At 39.6% G+C, this 11,953-nt stretch overlaps 1 protein-coding gene across 1 annotated transcript; it reads right to left on the reverse strand.

Annotated features, from left to right (window-relative positions):
* Nucleotides 1-4,941: 4,941 nt before the first annotated feature.
* Nucleotides 4,942-8,593, reverse strand: LOC104462487 (spindle and kinetochore-associated protein 1-like; the record flags this gene model as incomplete). Its single annotated transcript, XM_010074441.1, has 2 exons — nt 4,942-5,090; nt 8,424-8,593. Coding segments are annotated over 2 exons (319 nt in total), but the record flags the coding sequence as incomplete, so codon positions are not given.
* Nucleotides 8,594-11,953: the final 3,360 nt, after the last annotated feature.

The raw sequence follows: 11,953 nt of genomic DNA on the forward strand, positions 1-11,953 counted from the left end.
AGAAGCTCGTCTGACTCCTGGCCTGCTCAGGCCATGGGGAAATTTAATTATTTAGGTTTCTCAGCTGCTGTATAAATATCAAACATAAAACATTGGTTTATAATGGAAATGCTGCTGCTCAGCACATGGCAGGAGGAGCTGCATCAGCAGGGATGAGCGAGATGAGGCTGGCCAGCGTGAAGAGGTGCTGAGCTTTTCCCATGAACAAATTCCCCTGAAACTTGGAAAAAAACAAAATAAAAAAGGAAAAAAGGCAAACTTCAGAATGGATAAATCCACAAGACTTTGAGCATGAAACAGCCTTAAAATATTGCCAGGAGTGTCCAAGCAGCTCCAGTTCACAAAGTGACTTTAAGGCCTGGACTTATCATCACTTATTAATTTCACATCAATTAAATAAGAAGCACTACTAAACTGGAATAGAAAAAAGAATTTTAAAGCCATCACATTGTTATTTACTGCTACGATATTCCATTAGTTTATTTGCATTCAGTAAATCCGTGAAGAATTGAGGAAATGGGAAAACCAATTTTCCTAGTGCAATCCTCAACATGAGGCTGGTACCTAATACTTCAAGGTACAAATGCACTTAATTGGTTCTGATCATGGCTTTCCAAAAATACTTGGTTCTATTCAGCTTTGAGAGCAACACACATAGGAATAAACCTGTTCCATGTTTCTGTCTATACATATAAAACGCATAAGTGCTTCTGCCTGTACATAAACCCCAGCATGTTTCAAGTTTCATTTAAACAAATTTTTCTGCATTTTAATTGCATCTCAATTCCTAGAAAATTCTGTATGACAAAATATAAAATCAACCACTTAATAAGGAAGCACCATTTAATTTTTGTACTTTACTGTGGAAAATGGAAACACCAAGTAGGATATATTCAGCTTTGTAGCTACTTAAATATATATTCTCCTGGTTATCACCTGCACAGGTTCCAAATTTATCCCAGCTCTTGGTTTTGGCTGTAGTCAGCATGTTTTAAGAGGTCTTGTCCAGTAAGAATCAAGCACTCAAGGAAAAAAAAAAAACAAACTATAAATGTAAAACTAGATTAATTATTTAAATTAATGTTTCCTGTTTTTCCATGCTGCTCCTTGGGACAGGATTTCTCTGTAGATAGCCAAATGGTTTTGTAGCTTGTTTGAAACACAAAACCATGTCACGGTGCTGAGGGCAAGCTCGTACACACGATTCAATGGGGCAGGGGAAGGCAAGCAGATTTGTGATTGCAGTCACAATGGTACATCAAGATTATTCAGGTCCTTAAGCCGTGGTAAGTGCCAGCCTAGAAAAAAGTTTAAAATTTTTTATTTTTTTTTTTTAATTAGAAGAATTCAGAGGGTCACTTGATTAAACTGTGCATGGGAGATGCCTTTCTCAGCTTAAGACTCTTCTATCAAAGTCCTTGATACCAATGATCTTCTTTATCCAGCATTCCCTCACACAGTTATTTACCAGCTTTGTTCACTCTCTACAGGTGAAGATCCAGCATGAATGACACAAAATGCTGATTTTCTCATCCTCCTCGTGGGCACTGTGAAAGGGAGCCACGTGCTCTCACAGAGGGAAACCACTGCCTCCTGAAATAACACCCAGCCAAACGCTGAACTGAACACTCACAGGTAAGAGCGCTTTGAGCATTGATTTCAACAGATAATTATTTCCATCCTCTTCAAAAGAGGAGCTAAAGAGAACAAAAAAAAATTTTTTTAAACCAAGAAAACAGCAAAGCAACAGGAACAAAGAGCATTTTCAAAAGCAACTTCACTTTGTCTCAACTTTTTAGATGCACACGTGGGTCGCTGACAGGCACAAAACCCAGCTCCCCTGGGACCCTGCGCATTGCTGGCTGTCTTCTTCCAAGCAGCACGGTCAGGTGGTTCATCAGTCTTGTTCCTGCCAGGCTTGTGCAACATCACTTTCTGTCAAACGGAATCTTTCTCATCCTCCAACCCCGCCAGCATGCACAGGGCAGAAGGATTCAGTTTGATTTCTGACCATCAAAGCCAAATTTATCAGCCATTTCTTTCCGCCTCTGCCCAAGACATTTATACCACATCATATCAGATTATTGCAAACATCAAGTTCCGTATTTTGTCTAGACCAGCCCAAGGAGACAACTTTGCTCACCAAACACATAATTATCAACCACTTCTCCTGTTCTTTACAGCTCCCGCTATGTCCGGAGGGTAGAGGGCGACGGGTATGAAAGCATGAACCAAGCAACGTCCTGAAGAGAACAGATGAAGGCTGCGGGGAGATGACGATTCCTTTCTCATCTATCAGGTAATTAAATTTGTGGTTCCTCAGTTTTATTTCCTTGTTTTTGGAAGGTGAAAGAGCAGAGAGCAAGTTAGCACTCGAAACCTGAAAGTTAGCCATATTTTGTAGAAGTATTACATTAAACCGTCTGGCAGGACTGTCAGAAACGCTGATATCTGGTGCTATTGACAATTGTATACTGATGAAAGATGCAGGGAGCACCAGCCAAAGAGAGAAATAAGTAAACACATAGCAGAAGATAGTCATCTTTTGAGGCAGCTCCTGGAGAAGAACATTCTGTCCCCAGAACTCTTTGGAAATACCAAAAACTCATTCAAGAGAAGAGACAGGAGCTCGCTGAGCATCAGGGACAGCAGAGCATGAACCAGTTTGCAAGTCAGCATGAACTTTTTGAGTGAGAAAGGTGGGAGGGTACAGTAAGTGACCAGTCTGTGGGGCTAGACTTCCTTGTGAGAAGAAAAAAAACCACATGTTAGGATCGGGGATTAAAATTGTGAGAATCTGCCCGAGGGAAAATAGTTTAGAAAATTAAAAACTCCAAAGTAACAGACTGAAAGCTGTTAACCAACATCTAATTAATCCCAAACTGAAATCCCCACAACAAAACATTAAAAGGAATTACAGGCAAGAGAAAAAAAAATATTCATGCAGCAACCAAGCTTACCCAGCCCAAAATAAGTACTAAGAAAAAAAAATTTTAAAAAATCACCACAGTGTTGATACCTGAACAGGAAAAAACCCAAACTTTTGATGAAACTATCAGGACTTTACTGTGAATAGCCAAAACCACGGTTATGCTGTACAGTATCAGGTTTTGTTTTTTAATATCTATCAGAAGGCAATCTCTCATTATCATAATAAACATTAGACACCTCCTGTCTCTCAGTCTTGTTCAGCCATCAGCAAGTTCCTTTTCCAGCCTGCCATAACTGTCCCGGGTACTCAGACCTCTTTTACAGCAAAGCCTTCACTTGGACCTGGTTCTTCTAGGTCCATTTGAAGCTCTTTTTTAGTTCTTTCCCAAACTTTTAAATTTAAAGACATATAACCACAAAGTAAACTGAAGAGAAAGAAAAGTCAGCATGCTGTAAACACTGCAATAGCCCCATGTGCGACAGAGCAGTCTAGGGACACCGAGGGAAGGGGATCTTCACCCCGGGCAGGCTGGAGAGACGACAAAACAGATGATCCGGAGAGAGCAGAAGAAAACAAAAGTTCAGCTGCTGGACAGTCTGGAGCAAGTCACCTGGAGATGTCAAAACTAAATAGGAAACAGAAGACAAGCCAGTGCCACTGCTTTACGGAGAGATTTCTTTTTATTAAACAGAAGGTTGCAAATCCTGAGTCTTGAAAGACTTAAGAGTACATGAAGCTGGGCAAAACCAAGCAAAAAAAAAAAAAACAAACCCTGATGATCCATGGACCCAAACCTCTTCACTTTATTTAACGTCAAATAAGCTTTGCAAAAACAGATGGACTCAGCTGACGCCTATGGAAACTGATTTTGCACATCCTCCTGTGCTGTGTGTTTATCTGAATACAAAATACATTCCAGTACGACACAGAGTAGAGACCTCAGCTTGGATCTCAACATCCCAGAGCAAAAGACTGAAAAAAAACCCAAAACACCAACCACCCTACAAACACAGAAGAAAAAGGAATTGAGGTTTAAATAGCACTCACCATGATCTTTTTATTGGAAAAGTTCAAGGTTCATTCAGGGTCTTTTGCTAATTAAATTGTCATTTTAACACAGACGGGGTATAGTTGTTAGGTTAACAGCAGATACAGGCTCATGGAAGAAAGAGACCGTAGCTTTTTTTACAAAACCAATTTTGATTACTTGCAGAGTTGATATTTATCACAATAATTCTACTCTGGAACTTATTACAATAAAAGGTCATTTGAAATCAATCTTCTTTAATACAAGCTGTGATGAGTTGGACCGGAATTTTCAAAGTAAGTCAACATTTTCACTTAAGAACCCCACTGCTCTAGTGTTTCAGTCTAAATAGTTGGCCCGAGGGAAAAAAATCTGGCTGCACAAGGAAGTATGAAAACCATCTGGCTAACAGAACTACTGATCATCAGTCTGGAAGTGTTTAAACCACCTCAGATCTTCCTGTTCAAGCAATGCAGGAAACTCCAAAATGTACAATTAGGATAAAAAGAAAAAGATTAAGGAAAGGAAATCTGGAAATTGGTTTGAGGGATTAAAAAATAATCAAATGCTTCCTCTGAGTAGCTACATAGTCTTAAACACAGTCTCCAACTCATAAACACAAAAGGAACATTATTAACATGCAGAGAATATAACTTTCAAGTGCTGACCTGAAAATGTGATTAAACCCACCTGTGAGCACCAATTGTCTATCTGGTTTGCATTTGTCATTTACCAAAAGACAGTAGTTCCTCTCAAGTTTTCAAAACAAAACTCCAAATACTTCAAGGCCATTTGATATTGCTGCTTCTAATTTAGGATAAAAGTCTGAAAAACACTTCTCGGTCCCCACTACTGCCTTTTAGAAAATAAGGGAGCTGGACAGGAATCCCTGCACATGTAATCTCTCTGCAAACAACAAAATCTCTCTCCATCTCAAAACTCTGTCTTCCGTATCCTGGGTAAGCAGAGCATGGAAAGCTTGTTAGCAGATGATGTAGCGGGTGACTCCTGAGCCACGAACTTGTCTCACTCTCTGGCAGTGGCGCAGGATAGCGATGATATTATAGAAGCGCCTATCTACTTTCATTTGGGTGAACTCTCTGATATCATCCTCCACAATAAAAAATTCACCTGGAAAACAAATAAATGACTATATTGTAGGATATGCTTAACACTTCACAAGTGACATTACAACCTCTTCTTACCAATTCATAGAGTCAGCGAACGGTTTGGTTCCTTGGAAAGGACCTTAAAGAAACCTTAAAGGTTGGAAAATAATAATTCTTTGTTAATTAAGAAAATGCAAGAAAAAGACTAACCACACGGAGAGGCATCCTCTCTGTGTTTCTTTAAGAAATCAGCACAGGAAGGTCCTACCATCAGGGCTGGCAGCAGATCCCTTCTTGTAGTTGATTAGCTACTTCTAAAGGAAATTCCCATTATCAAGGGTTTGTAAAAAAACCAAGGCCCTAACTGGAGTTAAGCGTTTAAAATGCTGCAACAGAACCCCAGGAGAAAGTCCTCACAAGCTAATAGTAGACACGACGAAGGAGGGAGTTATTCTAAGCACTCCATAGCGATATTCACTAGCTGTGATTTCATATCCAGTCTTTAGACACTGCTTAAATAGGAGATAATTACAGATCTAGTAAAATGACAGTACATTTAATACTTCCTGTAACACAGCATCAGGCTTTAACCACGCCTCTTCACAAAACTGTAAGAATGAAAAGCAATCTGAAACCAGGACCATGCTAACTAAGGTGAAAGAAAAATGTCCAATTCTCTCTAAGGAGAGGAAACAGAAGGAAATAACACATTCTAGTGTCATGCTTCCAAGTCTTATGAGAAAGAAGTCACAAAGCTAGGGGTGTTCCAGCCCAAAAAAAAGAGGATAACATTTTCCCTCCACCTTTTGCCCTTAAAGGCAGGCAGAGGCAGCATCATCTTAGATAAGATGGTGGATCTCTGCCTTCTACTAAATTATCGAGGAGTTCTTCCAGCTTAACTGAGGAGAAAGTAGCTGATGCTACTTCCAGAGACAATAACTGTCAAAAGCTGGAGGTCCTCCCCCAGATGGCAACTATACTAGAATCTCAGAGCTTGAAGCACTGCCACATTCTCATACAGATGAGAAGTGGAAAGTTTCTTTACCAGTAGAAAAGAGAAAACCTGCATAAATCCTTAAAAATAGAACTACAGTTGGAGAGAGATCGTTTGCAGTTTCCAGTAACAGGGCAACACACCTAAATGGTGTCAGGAACTCAGGGATAATCTGCATACTGGTTTCACAGTCTGTTATATCTTGGGGAGCACCAGAATGTCCCAAATCTGTGCAGAATACAATTTCTTCTTATATTTGCCCAGAATTCAGGGCAGGAACATTCAGCACAGCAGGATCTTGTTTATGAAGAAACCAGAGCTGGCTAAACGACAGTGGTTTGGTTGGAAACAGTAGGTCCATGCGCTAAGTAATAAGCTAAACTAACTGAATCACCTTACTGGGTGGGAAATTACCCTGACAAACCAGGCAGGATCTTTTCTCATCTTGAAATCAGAGGAAGAGGTCAGTTGGCAATCGGCCCAGTCTGAGAAACTGTGGGAATCCTAAGCAGGGACACTCACAGTAGAAATTTAAGCAAACAAATCAATGAATGTGCAACCTCATCCTGAAAAATGCAATGGATAAAGACATTTAATCATTTTGCGCTGGCCAGATAAGAACCATCTGACAGCCTGCCAGACCTTTTCTCTAGACTTTCTAGATGATTAGTCACAATAAACAAAAACAAAACAAAAAACACCCTACCACGTACACACCCCTACGCTCTTTCTCAGATGCTGAATGTCCTAGCTTCCTAACTGAACTTTCCAAGATAAACAAGAAAATAAAGTCTGGCTCGCAGGTACTTTAAGAAATTTAAAACCTCAGTTTTTCAGACTTAAACCCAAACTACCCGAGCCCAAAACAGAAAGCAGTCACATGAAGTAGTCTAGCTGCATGGCTTTATTAAGGTCTTTACAACACTGACTTTCATATGACAGATTTATCCCATAGGTCTCAAAATAAAGTGCCAGGCATGTCCATCATATCAGAATTCCTTCCCTACAGAAGAGATGCATTTAGATCTAGATGTCAGTCATGTTATCACCATACCATAAATACGGAGAGTCTTGATCAGTGACAAATCCAAAGGAAGGAAGAAGAAGTTGTAGTTTGTCATAAGGTGACTCGTGAGTACCCAGTGAATGTGCTTAGGGCAGAATGTTCTCAAGTTCTGTCCATGGCAAAAATTAAGAGGTGTTGTTAGAAAAAGCGCTCTCTCTCTCTGTCAGACAGAAGAGAGTTTGTTCCACGCTTTATGTCTGAACTTGGAAACATGAGGGTATTTTAAGGACATAGCCAAGCTTGATCTGTGCAGTACACCCCTCCAGGAATAATTACGTACTTGTTCTCAAAAGGAAAGGAATGTCAAAAAGGAGATTTTAATACTAGAGATTTACTGTGCCAGATATCTTTAGCAAAACTTGCCTGTAAGTACAACTTGCTTTCAAACTGAGAGAAAGACATTTTGGTGCATTTTCGCTTCCTTTACGCTTCTAGGATGAGAAAACATCTTAAGATTATCAGACAGCCCTGTCTCTTCCACAAACCCACTGCAGCATAACTGATTACCCAGATTTTACAACTTCAGAACAAATTTTTAGTAGTCCATGTCCATTCCAGCTTAAAAACTGAAAGCACAGTTTGGTTATCAAACCAGGAATTTCCAGAACTTGTAGTGATTCCAATTTAAATCTTTGTGCATTCTTTTTTCTACAACACACCATAGAAGTGACAAAACATATAAAAAATAACAAAATCAGTTATGGGAAACCTCTTCAGTCAAAACAATAACCCTTGCTGCTACACTCTATGACTTGATCCAGAAGAGGCGACTGGATTTTATACCAACTACATAGTTCTGTACAGTAATAAAACATTATATTCCTTATGGCCTGGAATCTGATTGGGAGACGAATCTCATTTCTGTCCTCTTTTTATATCAAGGGAAAATCAGAACTTTCATTGCTCCAGACTGTCAAAGTGTTGTTCGCTCCCCGTAGTGGACCGGAATTCTTCAGGGAATCTGATCTAGACTGGGGTACCCCATGCTGGGAAGGAAAGAAAAGCCCTGCTAAGTCTACAGATTTTTTTTTTCCCCCCTGTTCTCTATCTGAGAATAAGCAATAGCAGGTTTTCTAAAATTTTTCAGGACTGATGGCTTTAAGCACTCCCACATATTGAATCATTCCACCAATTACCAGAGTGCCTGGATGTACTATTTTCTGAGAATAAGATGCTATAAGTTACCCTATAATATGAAAAGGATGTGCTGTCATTAGTCATTCAATATCTTGTCTGGTATTTCTATACTTGTGCTGCAATATCCAAATGCTACAAAGGAAAAAAAAAATATATACCTTTTGTATCCTCAGTTTCTTCTTGCATGATTCTGCAGTAGAGATTTCTGACTGATGCATTCACAGATTTCAGAGGACAATGTAGGATCTTGTACCTGCCCATGATAGCCTTGTTTATATCCTGAACAGCTGCATTAATCTGATCACATTTTAAACGACCTTTCATATACCTACAAAGAAAAATGAAAATCAGTAACCAGAAAGTCGCAAATGAAAGTTCTGTTTATCTTTCTCTTTCATCAGCCTTAATTGAACATGCTATTCCTTGTTAGAGGCAGTTTCTTCTGCTTTGTGTAATTAACAAATGTAGTTTGCTTTGTTCATTTCCCTGATTGTTTAATATTGTTGAAGGAAAAAAAGCCATGACAAAACCTAACCCAGAAAGATGAAACATTAGGAAGCTAAATTAAGACATAAAAACCATCCAGTGCTTAAGCTGTAAGAAGCCGTTCAAAACGGAATAAAGGCTGGTCCTACAGCGTACTGCTTAAAACTACAAACGCAGGAAAATGAAGCAACTTTGCAGAAAACACTGCATGAACCAAAACTGAAATTAAACGTTTCTGCCTAAGAGTGCAATTTGGTTCCTATGATAATCATAAATGACCCGTGTTTCATCTTACAGCCATTCCTTTGGTTTTTTTTAAGAAATAACCGTTCTGTGTCGTTTTCTGTCTTTTACTGTGCAGCTTACTGAGCTATACAGCCACAGTTCTGCACTACCAACATCCGCTTCTGAACTTTCAGAGCATTTCATAAAACTAGTACTAAAATAGTAAGATCTGTTGATAACAGCCTGGAGGTACAGGAAGCACAGAAGATAAAAACAAAGTGATGTGGAAATATTAGAACACTGGAATATTTGCAAGTATGGCTATTCAGTATTTATAGAGGTAAAGGCATGCATTCAAGAAAAAGGAAACATGCTACAAACTGAGAACCCATTACGCAAGAATTAAATCTGAAACTCATATTACAAGCAGTGAGCTAAATACTAAACAAAACCCCAGAAAACACCACAGTAAAAGCCAGTGCAACCTTGCAACTTGAGTTATCCTGTGATCCCTATGCAGTCGCTACAACAAACCAAACTTGGCTGTTTACGTTTTGGTTCAGTATCAGTTTGCAGATGTGTGGAATTGAGAAAAATGTTAGGATGAATGGGGGTTCTTTGGGTCAGTACATCAGGCAGCTAAAAGCTGCAGGACAATAAGACCAAAAAGATCAATGAACAGGAGATTCTTCTTCCCTCATTTTAATCTGAATGGGAAAACTCAGCCTCATGCAAAGAATTTAAAACACAAGTAGCTAATCAATGACGAAGTCAATATACCAAACCAGAATGTGGGCAGGCATACTGCAACTGCCAACTAAAAATAAGTGCTCACAGTAGATTTTAATCATAGCCAGTCCCTGCCAGGGAGACAAATCTGCATGGGGTGTCTAACAACACCTAAAAGCCAAGCCATTGCTCTAATTCAGACTGAACTGCTACTAAGATATTGGTAGCCAGTTTTCAACTTAATTGATATTTTGATTAATCCAGATTCCAAGTTGGATGTGCAGCCATTTTTATAAACACACTCTACTTCACATGCAGAACATCTTTTCAAATAAAAGCAGCAGTACCACCGCTGAAAGGCAGTTACACTCTGCGTAAGGAAGTAACACAGCCTATAACCACAGAAGGGCTTTGCCTGTATACATAAACTGCTCTTTATTGCTCTGTCTGCAGCCCTTGGCCTATTTACAAAGTCACAGGGGAATGTGCAGAGCTATTAAGGCCAGAGGTATAAAATACCTATATTTAAGTTCCTGTGCTCCTACTATCAAGAGAGATGTAGTGAATGCACTTAAAGCCAAGAGAACACCTCAGCTCATCCTGAAGCAGAAACAGAGAAGCAGGATTCAGTTGTCTAAACCTAAGAACCGAGGGCTCTTTGAGAGGCCCTCAGGCATCCCAGATGCTCCCACGGGGACAGCAGATGTGCTGGGGTTTACAGAACATTCAGTAAGGAAAGATCTGGCAGCACACGCTAAAGCATCTGCAATGGCACCAGACAGTTCTGCTCAGGCAACTGAAATAACACCTTTAGCAGCTGTTTTCTGATTCCACCGACTATACTGACTGACATTCAGAGACAATAGTGGGAGTGGGGGCACTCGGTGGGTGCGGAGACACCTGTGTCACAGACACTTCAATGTAGGGGCTTCAATCTGAAAGTAAATTCTGTCAAAAGCAACTGCAAGTTTTCTTCTATGCACAACTGTAAGGATCAGAAAAACCGCCGGCGGTTCCACAGTCTTCTCATGTTTCCATCCTGCCATGGCTAGCAAACCCATAAATGCTGACATTTATTTCAGTCCATACATGCACTAATACAAAAATACAAAGTTGGGAAGTTCCAAATTCATCCATTTAATGTAGATTTAAAATAACTTTAAAATCTGCTTTACTACACCAAAAGCAAAACTAATCAGAACTCTTAAAAAAAAAAAAAAAACAAAAAAACAAAAACAGCAACCCAATTTATTTTTTTAATCCACAGAAGCCCTTTTCAAAACATTTCTTTCCCATAGGTATGAAAACCAAAGCACAGTGCTATGTTCTTCAAAGAAAATAACATCAATATATCACATATATACCACTGGAAAAGAGATAAGTCTCCTAATGGCCAGTGCTGCTCCCTCAAAAAACGCTTAAGCTAAAAGAAACATATATTCCCTGAAGTTCCATCTTCTGAGACTTCAGAGTTACAACGAATGTGCAGATTCTAAAAATATCTTAAGCGGTAAGAATTTCAGAGACAGAATAAAGTGGGCATTTTCCCTTGCCTTGAATTCAAAGTTAACTGAGACATCTACTGCACAATTTCCTTTTTCTTCCTCCAAAAAGTGTCTTTCTGCAACAGATTGGAAGGCGAAGATAATTTACAAGTTTGTTACTGTGCAAGACTATTCTATTGGATCAAGGTGCTCCACATCCGCACCTCAACGCGGCACATACCTCTGTTAAATACCTGCTGCAAAATTCAGAAAATATGAAGTCACTGAAGACTATATCTCCCTTTTAGTGCCCTAATGATGTCAGGGATAGATTTTCCTTTGCTTTCAGACCAAAGGCAGTGAAAACCACCTACATTTTTCAGTTACAATCTACCACAGCGGTGGTAGGGAGAAGAAAAAAAACTCTGGGCAGAGGCAAAACCCTTAACACCCAGCTGGTTTGGGATCTAGCCACATATGGGAAGCATATGCACAGCTGTGCTTTATTAAGTCCCTCAGACTGGCTTAGCAAAGGCACAGCCACAGCTGAATAAAAATGCAGTGGTGTCCCTTGTCACTATCGCCAGCAGGTATAAAGAGAATCTCCAGCAGAACCAGTGCTGACCTGGAGAACTGGGATATGAACGCTATTCTCATTCTTCTAGGATAATACGTTAGATGTGAGAAAATTCGGGTCACAAACATTTGCTGCATAGATTTGATCAAATAGCACGTGAAATTGCAAGTTTAGCGGACTCTCCTAA

Source organism: Pterocles gutturalis, unplaced genomic scaffold (assembly GCF_000699245.1).
Source record: "Pterocles gutturalis isolate BGI_N339 unplaced genomic scaffold, ASM69924v1 scaffold31791, whole genome shotgun sequence".
NCBI classification, from domain to species: domain Eukaryota; kingdom Metazoa; phylum Chordata; class Aves; order Pterocliformes; family Pteroclidae; genus Pterocles; species Pterocles gutturalis.